Source organism: Medicago sativa, chromosome 6 (genome assembly GCF_051527215.1).
Source record: "Medicago sativa cultivar Bolivia chromosome 6, Bolivia_mono, whole genome shotgun sequence".
NCBI classification, from domain to species: Eukaryota; Viridiplantae; Streptophyta; class Magnoliopsida; order Fabales; family Fabaceae; genus Medicago; species Medicago sativa.
This window is the reverse complement of record NC_140754.1, coordinates 19,249,808-19,271,351: the sequence shown is the minus strand read 5'-3', so window position 1 is coordinate 19,271,351 and position 21,544 is coordinate 19,249,808. Positions and strand designations below refer to the sequence as shown.

Genomic DNA, 21,544 nt, shown 5'->3' with positions numbered 1-21,544 from the left:
TAAGACAAATATTATTTACATAATAGAAGTGAAGGCAGTAACGTACAATATTTGCTGTATTTTCGCGAAATTGCGTTATTGTTATGGTTTCAACCATCTTATACTACATTTATTAGCTTATAATTGCAAGAGAAATTTATGTACAATAACAATAACAAGTATATACAAGTTCAAAGCTGTATGCCTATGTATCATCACAAAAATTTAGTAGAAATGAAATCTGCAATTGCCAAGCTGGATGTTAAACCAGGTGATTCAATTCCAAAAAGATTAATAAGACCAGGTACCCCATGAATGTCCTCTCCCTGCATAATTGAAATTGCAGTTAGACCAAAGTTTATAGCTATAATGTAAAGAAATGTTACTACACACCCTTAACTCACTTTGGAACCTCACACTAATGAGTTGTTTGGATTCACATAAAGAGGAAAGTAATCATGCACGTCTTAATCTCGAGTGTTGGTAATACAACTTTTCCTTATACTATACTGATACGGTTTAAATACGTTTTACTCCCTATAATCATCTCAGATTTTGTGTATGTGACAGCGAGAGGGAGAGAGATTATATCATAAAAGAGATCATTAGATTTTGATGATAAAAGAAAATCATGCCATCCGTTTGATAAGAACTGGGAAGCAAGGGTCAAATTCTAGATAAGTTGGAGCTTGTTTAGATAGACTTATTGAGCTTATCTACTGACATAAGCACGTGCAAGTCTGTTTGAAAGAGCTTATGGAAATAATTTATAGATGTCCATAAGTTGTTTTCAGTTTATTTTCATAAGCTCTTCTAGGATAGCTTATGAAACCAGCTTAGAACCTATATGAACACAGTTTCGACTTTATTTCATCTTCTATTTTAGAAATAGCTTATAGATAAGCACTTATATAATAAGTGTTTATGCTATAAGCGCTTACTTAAACTGTTTATCCAAACAGGGCTTTGACTATAGACAGGACGCTGCCTTAGGAGATTAAGCCGATATGTAATAAAGACACGAGAATGGTTTAAGACACCAATGCAATTCAATTTCTTTTGTAACAAAATTGTACAAAACAAACTTTAGTTTATAAAAACAGAACATATAGCAGCATATACCAACAATTAAATGACCGCAAGCTATGAAGCACGGGTACTCCTTGGATTAGCCGTGTCCCGGTGTCGGACACGACATGACACCGACACATAATTACACGGAAATATGTGATTTTCTCAACTTATTAGCAGTGTCCGTGTCCATATCCGTGCTTCATAGACCGCAAGTCAAAATAGGAATTGGTACATAAATTAATTGAAACAAATGTAGCATTGAAATCTAACATCTTACACAAAACTGTCAAAAGAAAAGGTAGAACTGTATTGAGAGAGTGAGAGAAATAACCTGTATTACAAAATCAACAGGTGACTGATAGGGTCCTGAAAGTTTCGGTCGGATCCCTGAATATCCTGGTTCCAAAGATCCATCCTTTAGATTTGGATAGTACTTTCTTATCTCTGGATAAAACTTCTCAGCACGATTTGCTTGTACTGAGTAGTCAAACCTAGCATACAAGATAAAATATGAACAAACGACTTTCAGAATCAGTTTTCTTTTAGAAATAACAAATTATTCAAATCAAAATCTAGATGAAATAACTCTAGTAATTGCCTTAAATTTTAAAATGATATCACAATATCTTAGTTAGTTGAATAAGTGAGAATTGCTGAAGCCTTACTTACAAGGACTACTTCGGCCATATCTCTAGTCAATGCAGATTGCCTGATATAAAATGTAAGCTAAACTCTAATACCGTCTTAGAATTTGAATTAGGACTAACTCAACTCGAAAAAATAGTTCAACGGGTGAGGATTGCCCAAGCCTCTTACAAGGACTACTTTATAGAGCAATATCATTTTGAAACATTGACACAAAATCTGCATAACAAATCCATGCAGCAGACTAGTTTACCTAGGTGGCAGTGTCTATTCTTATATGCCACCCTTCCGAATGCTAAGAAACAAGAAAATGATTTCACTATAGATTCAAACGACTAACAGAAAGAACAAAGATAAGATCCGTTGAACCATGACATGGTGAAAGTGTGTACCACAGTCCTAAAAGAATGTTGTAAAATGACATTATATAGCACAAACACTTCAAATTGAAGACATGGCCGTGTCTAACACATGCCAGTGTCCTACACCATGCAGACACATGTGGTTACAGTCAAATATTTCACTTTCTAAAAGTATTGCTGTTGTAAACATGTTGATGTCAGTATTGAGTCCGGTATCCATGTATGTGTTCGTGCTTGTGATAGTCATAATCATAGGGCATGCTTGAACATCAACTATAAAAAATGAAATGCAAACCAAGGAGTTTAACTATTTCAAGCATGCCCAAATGTTGCTATGAATTATATGAAGCAGGCGAGACATGGCATATAACCAGATACACAAAAGGAATTCAAAAGCGTGCAAATGAAGAGGCATAAGAAATTACTTATTTTGAAAGCTTGAGATATCATCAACACCATCGATCCATTCAACATCCGGACCAAATTTGACCTGACCATTCAAGTCTAAAGTAACATGCACTCCAAGGCCACCATCCTCTGGTATAGGATATATCAAATGTCTAAACGGGGATGCTTTAGTATTCGACAGCGTGAAGTAGCAACCACGCGCATAATAGGCAGGAGGAATAACTTCGTTTTCTAGGCCGGTAAATCTTTTTGCAAGGGCAAGGGCACTTAGGCCTGCAGAGTTTACTACAAGTTTAGGAATAAGCACTAGTTCTGGTTGCAAACTTGATTTTCCATTCCATTCTTTAAGACTCTTTGTTTCTGATACATGGAGACAAATCTCATTTCCTTCTATATGGCCACCAATGACAGTGGAATTGTATGTGAAGGTTGTTCCGTGATTTTCAGCTTCCCCCTGAACCAACATTGGGTTTATATTCCTGTCAATATGCAACTTGAACTCCACATAACCACAATGGTTGGTTAAAAATTGGTTGCAAAAAAATAATATGTCATTCAAATTTGTAGGTGTCTTTGGTGTCTGACACGTGTTGGTGTTGGACACGAATACATGTGATTACATTCAAAGTATGGTAGGTGTCAACATGTTCCGTGTCCGTGTTTGTGCCAGTGCTTCATAGGATATGTTAGTCCTTCTTTACAGGACTAGGATCTGAAGCAGTAAACAAAAGACGTAGTTGCACACAGTTTTCGATCTCGTCCGTTTAATCTAATATCATGTGGTATAGATTACGCAATAACAATATAAGTTTAAAAAGATCTCAACCATTAATTTGAAATCGAGCTGTTGAGATTGAAATTGTGTGATGCAGTTACAACACCAAATCCAAATCCATTTTTACAACATGGTTAAAAGAAGCTAGAAATGCATACCACTAAAGAAAGCATTAAAGAATGAGAATCAACAATCCCTGAGCGAGATGATAGTATTGCTTTCACGCATTGCAATTCAGGTTCCATTTTCATGGCATCAACACCATCCATCATCTTCAAACCATCAACCCCGTTCTGAATACCACGATCTAAAATATCGTTTAGCTTTGGAATCTCAGAGGATCGAGTAGCCACTATAAGTTTACCAGTTTGTTCATGTGGTATATCATGCTTTGAGCAATACTCGTATAACATTTCTCTGCCTTTTACACAAAAAATCGCCTGCAAAAGCAGACTGAATCACATTCTAAACAAAAATGAGGGAAAAAGTTCCAGTCCTGTTTTGGTTAATTGCATGGAAAAAAGACTAAAGCAAATAAAAAAATACACAAGTATGTGAAAACATACTAGTATGTCATAGTTATCGTAAATTTAGAAAACTATCCGTTATTTTCATTTAGCAAGCAGAGATAATATCCCAAGGTTCTCAATCATTGTCAGCAACCATAGCTAGAGTCGTAACACCGAGGTTTTTGATGTGTCTGCGACTACATCACCACTATAATTATTGGTGCAACGGCTACAATTTTATGCAATATCAGTGATCGCAAAAACATGACTGTGGCTACAGAAAGTCCTAACCAGGTACCATACATCAACAGTTCGGTTCTGAAATCTAAAGAAAGCATTGAATATAACCATGTTTGCTATCATATAACTTAATTGACCTAACTACACCAATTGCCCAAGTGCTCAATGGTGCATTCACCTCAACTCCCAATGCTTAATAAAATCTCCTAACACATTGCTCCCTAATTTTCAATGATCATTCCTTTTTAGATTGGACCTAACCTATAAAACACATACTCAGACATGGACACCGGACACAAACACGTCGACACAGATAATAATAATTTGAGAAAATGACATAACTCATTGTGATCATTTGTGTTAGTGTCGTGTCAGTGCCGGACACGAGATATTTCGCACTTATAAACACATTTTCATATTATATCTCATCCAATGTAGAACTCTCAACACACCGCCCGTGCCCAAATATCTGAAGCATGACACGAGCGGCCGATACCAGGTGACCCAACAAATCAATAAATACAAAATAAATATCAGAGATACTATATCTACTTACATGATATATAATTTATGCCTAAACAATAATCAATAATCAATAATCATATACATTTCAACTCAATCATTTGAGGTTAAAGCAATCAGGTCACAATACCAATAATCAATTTCATTTTCTCACAAACTAACATGATATATCAAGATAAAAACAAGAACTTTCTCTAACGGGGTTTCATAAAAACAAAAACTTTAACAACAACAAGAATAAGAAACAAACGAACCTTAAGAGAATTACGAGGATAATAAATTCCAGCATGAACAACTTCACTGTTCCTTGAACTAGTACCAGTACCAAAACTAGATGCTGATTCAATCACAATTACATCTCTACCCTTCAATGCCAATGCTCTTGCCACTGCTATTCCAACCACACCAGCTCCAATCACTACACAGTCCACTTTCTCTCTTGGGACACTGTACGAGGTTGTTGTCTCATTTGAGACAGGGTACGAGGTTGTTTTGTTGGTGTCATTTTGAGTACTGATGCTAATGTTTCTGACCCAATTGTTGAAAAAGTTTTTCAATTTCATATGAACATGATCACATGTTCTTGTTGATGATGATGATTTGAATTGTTCAAATGTTTGAATTGTTTTCTTCAACATTTTAACTCACCTTGTTGTTTGTTGATAGAGAATTATGATGAATTTGTTACCTCGCCTAATTATTGCTTAATTTCAATTTTACCATTCACAAAAATGCGGTTTTAACTTTTAGGAGCTGTTTGGTCACGGTTGTTTTCTAATTTTTTTGGGCCATTTTTTTTAATGTAACCCTCTAGTAATCAGGAGAAAATGTTCTGGTAATCAAGAGTATGGTCGAACCATAAATAAGATCTCTTGAATAATTTGTTTTTGGTAGAGGTCGTTAACTACTTGAGTCTATTTTTCTTAAAAAAAACTACTTGAGTCTATTTATTTTGATTTTGAAGTAATTTTGGTTTTTTTTTTTTTGAAATAAAGATATCTTAGTTAAAGTCGAATAATTAATGTATATGGTATATATATATATATATATATATATATATATATATATATATATATATATATACACTCACACAAAATATATTAGTTATTTATTGAAGTTAAAAAATTACTTTATTTATAGATGTAAAAAGAGGGAGTACATAGTTTTGATATTGTATTTTTTAACTGAACATATGAATATAAACTTAAAAAAACTAAACATAATAATATATTGTTTCCTAAAAAATGATGGAGAATGTTAACGAGATTCTTAAGAGCAATGGTTAAGCATATAAAACAAGTAAGTTTTAATCAAAAAAATTGTGTAATCATTACCTTATCAAAAGTAACATCTTATATTTCCAATACAAAATTTCTATTTGTAGATTCCTTAATCATTTACCCTAAGACCACGGGGTTTAGCAAGACCCAAAGATATAATGTAGTTAATTTTTTTTTTTTTTTAGTGTTTTTCAGTATTTTTTTTTTGGTAGTGAGATATATTTTTTTAATTAGACTACAGCCATCAATAGAAATCAAACTGAGAGTCAATGGAAAAAGCTTTGCATAATTGTAGTAAAAGCTTTGTATAGTTATAACTTCTTGAAAAGCTCCTCATTGTTTTCTTCACTAACAATAAGCTGATTTTTTTATCAAGAACTTTCCCTAGATTAAGTTAGGGCAAACACAAATGCATCCATTGTACATCTGTCACTGAGCCAAGTAAGTTGATGCATGTAAAGACGATGCATGAGCTGAGTGAAAGATGAACTATAATGTATCTTACGTTGCTTTTGAATTATATGGTCTTGCTCCTATTTTAAATGGGAGATAACATTTTTTCACTTAATAATTTAAAACTTAAAGTAAAAGGGACAAAATTTTAAATATAACAATTTAAATGAAGATGTTGTCGTCGTGCAAAATTTGATGATCAGTCGAGTGAATGTATGATTAGTCAAGGTTATGATAACTTGGTTTATTTATAAGTTTTTCGATTGATAAGATGATATGTAAGCTGATTTTGTATTTAAGACAATGAACCATTTTTATATCAAGTGATTACACTGAGAAAGTAACTTTATTTCTCAGTTGCAGGTTCTTAAATCGCTCCAAAGAGCGTCTAGTGTTGAAGGATGAACTATTACCTAAGAAGACATAAAAATAAAGTAAAGGAAAACAATAAAAAAAAATATAAAAAGATATGTAAAGATTTGTTTGATTTGGTGTTTGTCTTGACAAATCTTTACAATGAGGTACTTATAGACTTAGAATAACCAAGAAAGATACACTAACATTTCTTGTCACGTTATTGTCCCGCTATCTACCGTATTACATCATGTGAGTCAAGGCTAACATCACTAATGTAAGTAACTATCATGTAGGGTGTAACCAAAAGCCACCTTATTGGCTGAGTTGTACCAGTTATCCATGTCATCCATCACTTTATTATTAAACAAATATCTCTTCATGCATGTTTTGGATTTAATGAACTAATATCTTGTTCATATGATTGAGTTAAGGACAAAATTATAGTTGTACAACTGGCTACTCGGTTGACATGTATCCATGTTTTCTGCCTCCCATGTTTTGAGGTAGTAGATGTTTGACCGTATTTTGCCATTCAACTGGATCATTTTTTCTCCTTTTCTCTCCCTTTAACCACTTTCTTTATCATGTCACAAATGTAGGAAAGTGGTTGCATAGCCTTTGGACTTGGTCAAATTTATGTTGCAGCCTCTTGGAGTACCATTAAACATGACATCGGCCCTAATAAGACCTAATAATAGCCTCCAAAACCATTTTAACTTGGTAGCCATGCTTAATCGTCAGCCAATAGTCGATTCAGCTTTCACCTGATTCAACATTGGTTGCATATTATTCAACAATAGTTGTTAGTCGATTCAACATTAGATGTCATCTGATTCAACATCAATTGATTCCAATATCAGCTGATCAAAATGCAAATGATAGCCAAAATCACCCCCCCTTCAGTTAAATGGAAAATATGTGATTCAACTACCTATTTTTGTTGTGTCAACATAAAGATAACATTGAAAGTGTAAAAGTCACTCTAAAATCGTGTATGCCCTCTATATATAGGTATAGATAGAATAGATATATTAATGATAAATTATTAAAGTTTATTTCTTTACAAATACTCTGCATCTATATATGTTTTTTTTAATAAATTCAATTGATGTATCTATGTTGTGTCATATCTTGAATTTTAAAAGAGATCATGTTCGTGTCTTTTTGCACCCATATTCAGACTTCACTGGAGAATACTAATTTAAGGATGATTTACGACATTTTTTTTTCAAGTTTTGCAACAAATTTTTTTGGAACACAATTGGCAACAAAATTTATTTGTAACATACATCATATTTTTTATTTTGAAGGGAATTTTAAATTTTAACGCAAGTCATTATATAGGTCTTGTTTGGATAAATATTTTATTTATGTACTACTCCCTCTGTTTCTTTTTAATTGCCCTTTTAGAATTATAAACTCAAATTAAGGAAGTGAATTTTTGCAGTTTTTTTCTTCCTATTATACCCTATGTTAATCCTCATTAAATTTCTATTTTTTGCACACCCTCTTTGTTTCCAATAAATTTGATGTGTTATTTTTCTCTCATAACAAACAATTGTTGATTACTCTAAATCTCTCCAGCTAGCAAATTCATGAAGTCTTTTATTTTTTATTTTTTCTCAAAATTATTCTTCCATTTTGCACTTGAAATTTTTAACAATGTTTCTTAAATTACTTATAGAATTTCAACTCTTAATGAAGTCATTATTATAGGTAACAAAATTTTGTGTCAAGGAAGTTTGAACTTGTAGATAACAAAAAACAAACTTTATTTAAAAAAAAAATAAACATTCATTTTTCAAATAGATAGTATTAATAAGTTTTATTGAAAATGAGTAAGTAGAATTGATTGAGAAAGTTGTACCAAAAAAAAGAATTAATTTTTTTTGTTTACCAAAAAAGAGAAAAAAGAAAGTAAAAAAGAAAAGAATTAATTGAGAAAGAAAATAGTTGACAAAAGTGTACTTTTAATCTATCAAAGTGCCACTTAAACTGAAACACAATATTGGTGAGTTCTAAATCAACAATCAATTTAATCAAATCTTTATCTTCCACAAACAACAACAAATATCTTCATTAGCTATCTCTCACTGAAAACATCAAGACAATGACTAACAAATACAAAGTTGAATCCCCTTAAGTATTAGATAACGAATCTCGGATGAAAACATAGCTCCCATCTCCAGAGGGAGGACATAACAACGAAATGTTAATCTTTGAGTATACTTTATTACATGACCACAGGTCAACAATAAAATCATTTTTATAAAAACATGTAACTACGTATGTGACAAGGAACGTAACTACGTATATGATAAGGAACACATCGTCATAAATATTAGATGCAAAGATCACCTGGAGCTTTTATGAAACTATATACAAAACTAAGTATTGTTGTTGTCGCAACACAACTGCAGTAATAAAAATACAATAACTTATTTATCCATATTGATATATTTTGTGAAAAAAGAAACTATCATGTCTAACTAGAGTTTTTCCTCGATCATTGGCAATCTAACTGCAAAGGAAATGTATACCATAATATATAATCATTAATTTGAGTTCATATCAATATCTTGTTCAAAATAACTTAATGTTCACAATGTGTGCTTTATATCGTGAAGGAAATCCTAATATTTTTTCTGCATTTTATCTTGTGGTATCACTTCATCCCACTTTATAGTACAAAATATATCATACGCATTCGTTGTATATCTGATTACAAGAGATAACCAATATTAATCAATATAAAAACACAGAACTGAAGAGACAAAAAATTACACATACTAGAGGGACATAATTGCAATTTTGCATAGAAACTAACTTGTTAAAAGTGAAGAATAATTTACAATACGGCACTATGCTGTTTAGTAGCATTAGTCCAAGTCTCATGCAAGTATTAATGAGAAAGGTGTTGCAACATGATCTTTTCACATGAAGATATAATGCATGTATTAACTCTTGTATTTCCCCTCTTGTTACTTGCATACACTATTCTTTGTCTAGACATAACTTGAAAAAATCTCTTACAACCGTTTTCACATGTATTAATAAGATATACAAAAGCAACAAAGTTATTACTTATTAGTACATGAAAAAAAGATGTTTTAACAAAATAAAATGTCAAAAAATGAAATGGAGGACCGAAATTTAGAAAAAAAGATAACTATAAGGGGAAAAAAAACTCATTTTTAAAATAGGAGGATCAAAACTTCTTATATTTTTTTTTTAAAATAGTGGGATCAAAAGTACATTTTAACCAACATAATAACATCCGGATAGACGCGTTACATTTAGCCAAAATATATATTTCACAAAAAAAAATATTGTTTATAATTACACACGTTAGCACAATAAAAAAGCGGACATATGTCATACTATATTTGGTGGTGTAATTATAGTTCCAAACCTTGGTAGGATCCTACCAATATAAGTTTATCGAAACATAGTTTTTGTTCCAAATCTTTGTCTTCTCCAACAACAACACACGATCCTTACTTCTCAACAACCCATATCAACACCTAATCCTCTAAACATGGTATAGTTGTTCTTCTTTTTCACTTGTTGCTCTTCTTGTTTTGATGCTCACAAAAAAAAAAGATAGTTTTTTGTTTATTTAATGTTTTTTAGGATAAAACAAGTGGTGACGGTGACAAGAAAACAATGGCTAATACATACAATGTTGAATTGAATATGAGGATCCAAATTTACCAACATCTTATGATATTCTTAATATTTGTTTTACATCGTTAAGAAAATCCCAATATTTGAACTTACAAATCAAATTATAAAACTATATGCGTTTTTGTTACATGAACACCAATGTATATTATGAACACCATCCTCGCCACCTCTTTTATAATAATAAAAACCTCGTATCATAAACTTATATGCCACAAATGATAGATACATGAATCGCTTAACTATTTGGTCCATAATTTTCCACTAGCATGCGGAAGATACATTAGTTTTTTAAAAAAAAACATCCTATGTATACCCACTGTTAATTTTGATAATATAATAGCAGTAGAAAATTAGTTAAAGATAAAATATAGATGTTAAAATATTCATAAATAATAAATAAATTTAATTTATTTATTTTGATTGTCATGATTAATAAATAAATTAAATTTTGCAAGACATATTTTCTAAGCATGAAATTTATTTATTAAGAATTTTTTAGGTTCTTTAAATATGGATCGGACTAACAATCACACAATTTGACTAATAATAGAGAGAATTATTGGTTAGGAGAGAGATAGAGACAAAGTCACCGAAGAGCTACCCAATAATCTCTAATCTGACCGGTGATACAATAATACCTTGATAGGATCACCACTCTAGTTCTAAAAAACACCACTTCAAAGTATTCATTGGAAATTTTATCTTGACAAGCTCTTTGGTCTCTTTATCGACTTGTAAACCTGTGTAACCATTAACCAAGATGGTATGTCCATCTCTTCTCTAATCTTGCATGGATTTGATTGCCTTAACAATTTGTTCTGGAGAGTGTTTTAGGACCAACTCCTTTTTTCTTCATGAGGTTATGATTGGCCACTTTATTAATGTATTTAATGTGATGTGATATACTTTTGGGAATTTTTTACTTCATTTGTTGGACTTGCACATGTGGAATGGTTTTGCTACTGTCAGCACGTGTAAGGTTTGACTTTTCAACTGTTTCTTTAATATACTTATTTGTTGTGCTACTTCATCAATTTTCTCTTCTAATGTGTAACCACACATGATCCTTCTCCTTTCTCATCAGAAAACTTTTCATTTAAAGGCAAAATAGAATTTTAGTCAATTAAATATCATTAAATATATTTAAATTCTTTAACATCGAATATGTGTATATATACATGTGCTCATTTTCTCTCAATTGCAATCATCCCAAAATTTTTCCATTTGATAATTGGTAAGATATTGTGGAAGTTGAGAGCAAGAATGACAATGAAGTTAGGAAGCACTCTTCTACCAATGGTGGTGACTTTGTTTGTTCTCTTCATCATCACCCTCGAATATGGTATGCCATCTATATATACATCACAATCTATGATTATTAATATATTTTTAAAATAATAGTACTATGATTTAAGAATAGTAATATATTCTAATTTTAAAAAGATTTGATATCATATTTCTAATTGTCGATAATAATGTTGCAGAGGTGCAGGCCTATGAAACTAAATATTGTCTTCGAGAAATTACGAAAGATGGAAATTGTATTACAAATGATGGACGAAATTATTGTTATGATGAATTCATGTATGGAATAGGATCATGGACCATGGCTCATGATTGTGAATGTCAAGAACTTTCAGAAAATAAGCGTAGTTGCACATGCCAAATTATTAAGTGAAGCTTTGGGTATACGGCAAAGTCATTATTATATACAACCAGATAGATGTAGCAAGTAATTAATAAATACTTATACCTAGACACCCCATATTTTTCAACCACATATATTTAATATTTCATTTTCTCTTTATCTCTTTTCTTATTGTATCACTATTTTATCATATCTATCACATATATATCATGGTGTAAATAAGTGGTTTGGGGTGTCTAGAAATCTTATTCCTCAATTAATTATTAATGAAATTCAATAGTACCTTATTTTGTTCAATTTTCTGTTGAGTAATAATACCTCAATATTCTAATATATGAGTTGTTATGTTTTGGGCATCAGTTTTGAATTTTTATTTTCAATTACTGTTTTTTTTTACATTTTGATCGAATAATATTGAATTCCAGAGTGATCTTGAAAAGAAAAAAATTCTAAGGGTTGTTTTTCGTAATCATCATTTACTCACGAATTTATAACTTGTTTTTAGTAATTTATCGCACATTTTGATAAACTAATTCAAATAGCTTGTGGCTAAAAAAAAATTTCTCACAACTTTACCTGGAATATTAATTGAAAAAATTAAATATTAAATAACTATATATTGTTTTATACTGTATTTTCATATTCATAAGCTAGTTAACCGTAACATTTACAATAACAATATGCATGATCACAAAAAAAAAAAAAATAACAATATGGCTTTTGTTGATGTCAAGTATGTACAAGTTCCAAGCTGCATGGCTATGAATGAGCACTAAAATTTAGTAGAAACAAAATCTACAATTCCAAAGCTGGATGATGATAAACCAGTTGAATCAATTCGAGAAAGATTAATTTTTAAATAAATTATTATAGAAGTTGTATAAAGAAAAAAAAAATATGATACTGCACCCTTCACTCACATTGGAAATTCATACTAATGAGTTGTTTGGATTCAAATAAATAGGAAGAGCACTAAAGCATGTGTTAAATTTCAGGTGTTTCTAATACAATTTTCCCTTATATTGATAAGGATTAAATATGTTTTTATTCCTTGTAATCATCTTAAATTTTGTTGCTAATACATCACGACTGCAATTATTGGCGCATCAACCACATATTTATGCTTTCAAAACAAAAAAAAAAACCACATATTTATGCAATATCAATTATTGCAAAAACATACTCCTTGCAAAAGTCCTAACCAAGGTAATTTGTTACAACAATTCAATTCTGAAAATCTAAAGAAAGTATGAAATATAACCCTGATTGCTACCTATAACATCAATTGACCCCAATTACACCAATAGCCCAAATGTTCAATGATAAATTCATCTTAACTTCCAATGCATGATAAAATCTCCTAACACATTGTCTCCTAACACATTGCTCCCCCAATTTACGTAGATAATTCCGTCTTATAGTTTAATTAATCTGGGTTGTGTCTAACTCAACTTTACAAAATCGATTTGTAAGGTGAGAAATGTCTCCCCCTTATAAACACATTTCCGAATCATAAGTCTTCTAATGTACATTTAGCTCAAATTCGAAACTCATTATCATTCCAATCTTGAAGAGCACTCTTAAAATTAGGAAGTTAATCATTCCACTCTTATCTCTTATCCCAATAATGACTCATAAAAATTATGAAAATCTTCCTGTATATGCCAAACTCCTTGAAATCATAAAGGTCTCCTTCGCAAGTTATGACCATTTTCTCTTCAAAAACTAGCTAGCCAAACTCAATGGTGGAACTTGAAGAAAGGCAAATGAAATAAAGTGGCTTCAGCCTTCAAGAATTGTCAAACGCCAATTCATGTTGATTAACTTGCGTCAACAATCTTCTTAGTATGCTTCTCTAATATTTTCATACTAAGGGCCTGTTTGGTTCAGCTTCTGCCCAGCCAAAAGCAATTCTCTACAGTGCCAAAAGCAATTCTAGCTAAAAACGTGTTTGGTTTGGCTTTTCAGAATTGCTTTTATCCTCCAAAAGCAATTCTTCATGAAGCTACAAATCCTAGCTTCTAGCTTTTCTAGAATCAATTATAAACAGTAAATATTATATTTTATTATTACAACCTATTATTTTCCTTTATTGCCCTTTATCAATTCTCCTTCTTTATCAATTCTCCTTTAGCTATGTCTATTTTAGTAATTATACATTCAAAAGCAATTCTACATAATTGTATCCAAACACAAATCAGTTTGTTTAATCAATTCTACATAATTGTATCCAAACATAAATCAATTCTCTCAGAATCAATTCTGTCAGAATCAATTCTATCAGAATCAATTCTGTCAGAATCAATTATATTCAAAGCTGAACCAAACACACACTAAGAAGCATTTCTTTTGTAGCAAGATATGGACCTTTCCTTTCACTAGTGTTAGCTTCCTTTCTCATATAATTTGTAGACCCCACATCCTTATAGTAGATTTATATGTTGTAACATGCATGCTGATGTGTCTCTAGTTGAACCCATTTGTCTTTACTTGATATAGCAATGGCTTCTTTTTATCACTAACTTGAGTTGAGGATTTTTGTCTCCACTTTTGTTCCTAACACGTGTCAAATTCCTATTAGCCAGAATTTCCAAATTTAAAACAAGCCCTAACGCATTGACAGCGACTTGTGAAATCAATTTCAACGCATATTATAGCAAACAATGCATGTTTATAATCTTCCTCTCATGTAATTAAAGTGAACCACAAAGTGACCATATGCTGAAGATCAACAAGACGGATATCCCCAACCTTAGCCCAATAAACTTTATTAATCTTGTTTCAAAGGAATCTGCCACCAATTTTTTTTCCAAGAAAGTGCACTAGTAATACATTCTTCCGAGGTCCACACCAAGATTAAACTCATATATAGTTGATGAGTTTAATATCCCCGGTCATCCATTCTTCTCAACTTTTTGGCTACCTACGCCGACATCATGTTCAAAAATTGCCGAACCTATGAAGCACAGACACAGTCACACAGACACAAACACCAATCACGACAGAGACACCGACACTCTGATACCGATAATAATTTATGAAAATGACATAATTTAATGTAATTATAAATGTTTGTGTCGTTTGTCAAAAAAAAAATAAATAAATGTTTGTGTCGTATCAGTACTTCATACACATCACCAAGAAAAGCTCCGTCAATTATCTCTTTGTCTTGCATACCTTCCACCTCCAACAACTTATCCATATAGGATACACCTCTTGTCGCTTGTAACGGTTGCTCCTCCGTAGGTCTTGTTTTAACTTTCTTGGTAATCATAACCACATTGTCCATGGAAACCCTAGCAGAGTTGTTTTCCATACTCTTTGTTTTTCTAGATTTTATAGTTACAGTAAAATGAGCTAATCTTTCAATCATGGCAAGCATGATCATGTAACCAACTGGGTTGAAGATGAAGTTTAACAATAATATAAATATAACTAAAAACAACGATTTCAAGTGACACTGGTGTAGAAACCAAATGACCTATAGGTTGCATGTTTATTGCTTTGGCACTAGGTTGCACCTGTCTTTTTTAAAAATGAGGCACTCTGATTGTATTTCTTGCTTATTTACCAGTTGTAATTTATGATAGGTATCATTCTTGTGATTTTAATCGCCTAATTGTGTAGATGTTGAAGATACTCCATATTTATGACATGAGTGATAATTCTATTTTGTCCGAAAAAATCAATCACGAACTTATCACGTAGAAAGCGCAGGCGTTAGATCTTGTATTATTTGGAATACATGTTTTGATGGAAATGATAAAAATCCTGTTAATAATACACTTTCAACTATCGTTTTTTTCTCGGGATAAAAGTTGTCCCTATAACTAGCAATATCCTTGTGACATTGATGGCAATTGACTCTATATATCGAAGATTTAATCTTATTTTTTAAATTATTTTTCTAATATAAAAAAATGGGAAATGTTAACATGTATACCAGAGATTAAAATTATTTATTGAAAATTGTGCTAATTTATTTTTCAAAATTTTCAAAATTATGTTTTCTCCATAAATACTTACTAGTTGTGGAATTTTCAACATGTGTTCCACATATTAGCATGACCCATATACAATTTATGGTAAGGATGGTCCCCGGTCAAAAGTAAAAAAAAAAAAAAAAACATTTGGGTTCAAAGAGTATTTAAAACGTATTTACATTATTAACAAATATATTTACATTTATCTATCTCCAAAGACATTGACATGGTTTAAATCCGGGACATCTCGAATTCAATACTTGTTTTTTTTTTAAGCCAAGGAAATTTTGGAGAGTGTTTAGTACTAACTCATTTTTTCATCAGGAGGTTGTGATTGACCACCTTATAAATGTGTATTGTAACTTTTGGGAATTTTTTCACTTCATTTGTTGTCCTATTTCATGAATTTGTAGTGTAAATAGGAGTGGCTTCATGAATTGTCAAACGCCAATTCATCATGATTAACATATTCGATCTAAACTTTATTTTAAGCGACCACAATGCCAAGTGAAATAATCTCCTTAAAAAACCCAAATCAATTAGACTACAATTCTAAATCATATCACGAAACATGTTCGTACTAGAATACAGAAGGGATCCAAGTCAAACCAATTATCTCATGTGAAACACATATAATATTAAAATCTTCAGATTTATTAAAGTCCAAAGACCTTTATAATGTCCTCAGATTTTATTAAGATATGCCATCAACAATCTTCGTAGCATTTTACTTCTCTGATATTTTCATACTAAGAAGCATTTCTTATGTAGCAAGATATGGACCTTTCCTTTCACTAGTGTTAGCTTGCTTTCCCATATAAGTTGGAACATGCATGCTGATGTGTCTCTAGTTGAACCGATTTGTCTTTACTTGATATAGCAATGGTTCCTTTTTTTTTCCTTCTTTCTCTAACTTGAGGATTTTTGCCTCCATTTTCGTTCCTAATTAACACGTGTCTAATTCCTATTGGGATTTGGAACTTTGTGGTGTCATCAATATGCCCTAACGCATTGACAGTGACTTGTGAAATCAATTGATTCCAAATCAATTTCAACGCAGAGTTGTTTTCCATACTCTTTGTTTTCCTCGAGTTTTCAAATTTAGTTAGAATCATTAAATCGTGATTCCTTCCAATTATGGAGAGTAAAATGATCATGTAACAACTTGGGTTGAAGATGAATTTTTAAAAGAAAATAAATATAACTAAAAACTGTACCAAAAAATAATAATAACTAAAAACAACAATTTCAAGTGACACCGGTGTAGAAACCAAATGACCTATAGGCCAGGATGCATATCAAGGTACAAATACATTAAAAAAAACACGGATACATGATCATACATCAATAAACAAATGAGAGCTAGCATAAAACGAGGATACCTTGGTTAAGATGGAGTGACCCCACTATCTTGCATCTGGTTAAACTCGACATGAAAGTTTTTAAAACTAACATTTAATAACTATTCACAAACGTCCGTAATGCTACCAAATTCAGTAATGTCTCTGCTCCTTTCACGATAATAATCTACAACCTTTTTCGAGTCGAGAGTAAAATCCATATTATCTAGTTGAAGGTCAGCCACCTAGACTAGAGCATTAGAGGCCTGACACCTCCTCCGTATCCACAAAGCATATTCGGGTGAGGTAAACAATCTTATCAAGAACAAAACATTCATTTTGATCACAAATGCACGTACCAATCTCCACCCTATTGAGATAGAAATATAAAGATGCGTCAAAATTACACTTATACTTGTCAGGCATTTCAGTTTATACCACCTCTAGACACCAACTTTACTCGCCATGATGGTTGTTCGTCGCTCCACTAGTGCTACCTGTCTAAATCACATTAGCCATCTTCCAATTTTCGAATAAATGGGCAGCTCTTTCAAAATTCATGGGGCTCTGTGTAACAATGGTATGCTCTTGTCTAGTCTTGTTTGATTAACTTAACAATTTTGGGAATTTTTACCACCACTAAAGTTGTGATTTTTTTTTTTTTTAAGGTTTGTTAACTTGTAAGTTAAAGACACATGTTAAGAAACTTAAAAATAGAATTTTAATATTGAAAAAATAATTTCTATACTTTTAAAAATTTGAACAAACAACTTATGAAACAAAAAGTTGCTTAATGTATATCCTAAGAGTTCATGTTAGTATTTTTTTTTCTTACCCATTTTTTGCATTTTCACATGTGGAACAGTTTTTTTAGTCCGTTCATGTGTAACGTTTAATTTTTCAAGCGATTCTTATTTATTTATTTTTAAGCCAAATAATTTTTGGAGTGAAGTTAACTCATTTTTTCTTCGTGAGGTTTGATTGGCTAACTTTAGAAGTGTGTGTTGTAACTCCCTAAAAAAAAAGTGCGTGTTGTAATTAACTTTTGAGAATTTTTTACAATTCATTCGTTGCTCTTGCACATGTGGAACAGTTTTCTACATCAAGAACATTATGTGCAAATTATCCTTTTGCACATAATGTTCCACATCAAGAACAGTTCCACATGTTGTGCTAAACCTTACACATAATGCAAGCTGATCAATGTGGAACTGTTTCTTTAATATCCTCACTTGTTGTGCTACTTCATCAATTTCCTTTTCTAAAGTGTAAACCACACGTGAATGTGATCCTTCTCCTCTCTCACATCAGAAATTTTTCCATATAAAGGCAAAATAGAATTTTAGTCAAATAAATATCTTCAAATATATTTAAAGTCTTTAACGTCGATTATGTGTATTTATATACGTGTGCTCATATTATCTCAACAATTGCAATCATCCAAAAAATCTCAATTTGGAGGCCTAGCTAAGGCAAAATTTTAAGTGAGGTCCTCTAAAGTCATTTTTAATCTGAGATTGTTTTTTTCAAAATGAATCAACACAAAAATAATATTTAATTACATTCACAAGATTGATTAATTTTTTCAGTAACTCAACTAGTGAAAAAGTTGATGAGTAAAAATTATAATATGTGATATAAAATGTTAATATTAATCAAATTAATTTCCCTAAAAAAAAAATTAATCAAATTAATTATATTGCTGGTCGCCCGGCATTTGTAACATCCCAATAAACATTATTAATTAAAAATAAAATTAACAAGAGAGTTTAGAGATTAAGCTAAATCAAAGAAAATAATCGAGAAATTGATAAGATATTGACTCGTTAAAAAAATTACGAGAGAAAAATAGTGCCGCGAGAGAAAACGACAAAAGGACAAAATTATAGCCTAATCAGCTGAAAAATAACCAAAAGACAAAAGAGTATAGTGCGAGGAAAATAAGATAATTTATTTTGTTTGAATACTTGTTAAATAATGTTTAAATGACTTATATTTAAACATATTTGAAAAAAGGTAACTAATTTCTTATTAAAAAAATATTCTTATTCATCTGTAATAACTATTTTTCTAAAAGTATTTGTAACTATATTTAACTAGTATACATTGATTAATCAAAACAATTTTTTTTTCTTTTTCTAACGGTTTTTAGTCAAAAAAGTTATTCCCCTAAGATCCAGGTTTGAATGTCTATGATCAGAAATGATTTAATAATATAACATATTTTGTACATTTCATATTATAAATGTTTAATAATTTGTTTTAAAATTAGTTACCAATAATAAAGGTAAATGGTAAAGAGTATCATATTAAAGAAACTAATATAGAAATCTTGTTACCATTTACCTAAAAAAGGTAAATGGTAAAGAGTGTCATATTAAAGAAAATAATATTTTGTACATTTCATATTACGTCGCTTTATCGACCCTCCTATTTTAACATTTGAAATAATCCCAATATTTTTCATTTGATAATTGGTAATACTGTGCAAGGATAACAATGAAGTTAGGAAGCATTCTCCTTCTAATGGTTTCAGCTTTTTTTGCTCTCTTCGCCCTCACCTATGGAGATGGTATGGATATATATCACAAACTATGATTTAAATGTTAGTACTATGCTGCATACTATAAGAGTACTATATTTTGATAATTTTGTCAATTATAATGTTGTAGGTGTGGACTACTGTCTCAGAGAAATTATAGCAGATGGAACATGCAAAGATCAGCCACCAAAATGGGATTGTTACGGTGAATTCATGTATGGAGTAGGATCATGGACCATGGCTAAAGATTGTCAATGTCAACAACTTGCACAAAATAAGCGTCGTTGTCAATGTTGTGTCAATTGTGATTACAAAGGCAAATTGTTAAGTGAAGCTTTTCTTGACGATACACATGATAGATGTAGCAAGTAATTAATAATTAATAAAATTTAATAATACTTCGTAAGCTTCATTTTGTCAAGCTTTTTTCAAGCATAGAAGCTACTTTACACTAATCTCAAACTCATATCACTAAGCTTGCTTTTAAAGATTCATTGGAAAGCGATTACGATTCCAATTCAAAGCTTTTTGCATTGGTTTTTTCTATAGCTACATACGTCTTTCTAATATTCATACTCCCTCCATTTCACAATACGCGTCCATTTTGGAGAATAATTTTGTTTCACTTTACTTGTCACTTTCAAATTGATTGAGGATTATAATCGTGAGCGATATCACAGATTACCCCTTTTTTAAATTCAATTGCTGCAATTTCCTTCTTCCATTGCTTACGTTGAAGGAGCCGCATGACCTAGACACCAACGGTGAGGCCTATACTTTGTAATCCGTGGTTTTTCCGGCTCCATTGACTCACATCTCCTTTATTGATGTTTTACCTTTCCGTTCATGAATAATTTAGCGCCGTTAGTGTTACCTTGGTGAGTGTCTCTCCTTCGCTTGATTATGACTTTTACTATTCGATTGACTTTCTCCATGCATTGGATGCTTCTGCTTGATTTGCTTGCTGCCTATAATTGTTGATTTGGTGGTTTGTTCAGTAATAGGGACTGTTTACGTTTCTTATGATCGGTGGCATGTAGTTATGCTGCAGTGACCTTTCTTTGACCAATTCTCTTTGAATTATTAAGGTTATTGCAAGGATAATACTATTAGGACTCAGATTGCTTTTATTAAATACTGTTTTTCTCCTGGTTGTGAGAGTTTTGATTTTTCTCTCCTGGTTGTGAGAGGTTTGATTTTTCTCTCCTCATTGTGAGAGGACACTGTTGTGATCACGCTACAATATATGTTTTTTCATGGATTTTGAAGATCATACTATTTTGAGCTGGAACATTAGAGGTGCTCTTAGTCTTGAGGGTCGCCGACATGCTAAGGAATTGGTAAGAAAACATCATCATTTCTTTATTTTTATAATGGAAACTCATTGTCCTTTCTCAAAAGCATCACTATTTTGGATTCGTCTAGGTTATGAGATATGTGCTCTCTCATAAGCGTTTGGTCATTCAGGAGGTATTTGCCTGCTGAAAAGTAAATGTTGCGATTATGATATTACTGAGATATATGTCTACTTTCAAGCAGTCACCATTTGTATTAAAAAGGTTGATTGTATGTGGTTTTGCTCTGCTATATATGGTAGCCCTCAACTAGTCAATCGTAAAAAATCATGGAATTATCTTTTTTCTTCATGAGATTTTTTTCTTCGTGAGGTTATGATTAGCCACTTTATAAGTGATGTCTTTTTTCTCCAACAACTTTTTTTAATATTCGTATTTTTTATAA

General features: G+C 31.4%; 2 protein-coding genes and 1 long non-coding RNA gene across 3 annotated transcripts; 2 read left to right on the top strand and 1 right to left on the bottom strand.

Moving 5' to 3' along the window:
- Nucleotides 1-5,431, bottom strand: LOC146913475 (FAD-dependent oxidoreductase family protein). Its single transcript, XM_085716694.1, has 5 exons — nucleotides 4,769-5,431; nucleotides 3,402-3,683; nucleotides 2,486-2,922; nucleotides 1,385-1,544; nucleotides 1-305 (listed from the first exon to the last, which is right to left on the bottom strand). Exons 1-5 carry the CDS (start codon nucleotides 5,150-5,152, stop codon nucleotides 195-197), a joined length of 1,374 nt encoding a protein of 457 aa, XP_085572820.1. The 5' UTR covers nucleotides 5,153-5,431; the 3' UTR covers nucleotides 1-194.
- A 5,851-nt stretch (nucleotides 5,432-11,282) lies between these two features.
- LOC146913474 (uncharacterized) lies at nucleotides 11,283-12,298 on the top strand. Its single transcript, XR_015013599.1, has 2 exons — nucleotides 11,283-11,633; nucleotides 11,776-12,298. It is a non-coding gene; the product is annotated as an uncharacterized LOC146913474 (long non-coding RNA).
- Nucleotides 12,299-19,757: 7,459 nt separating this feature from the next.
- Nucleotides 19,758-20,210, top strand: LOC146913473 (putative defensin-like protein 243). The gene is made up of 2 exons (XM_085719818.1): nucleotides 19,758-19,834; nucleotides 19,935-20,210. The coding sequence occupies exons 1-2, from the start codon at nucleotides 19,762-19,764 to the stop codon at nucleotides 20,174-20,176; spliced, it is 315 nt and encodes a 104-aa protein (XP_085575944.1). The 5' UTR covers nucleotides 19,758-19,761; the 3' UTR covers nucleotides 20,177-20,210.
- Nucleotides 20,211-21,544: the final 1,334 nt, after the last annotated feature.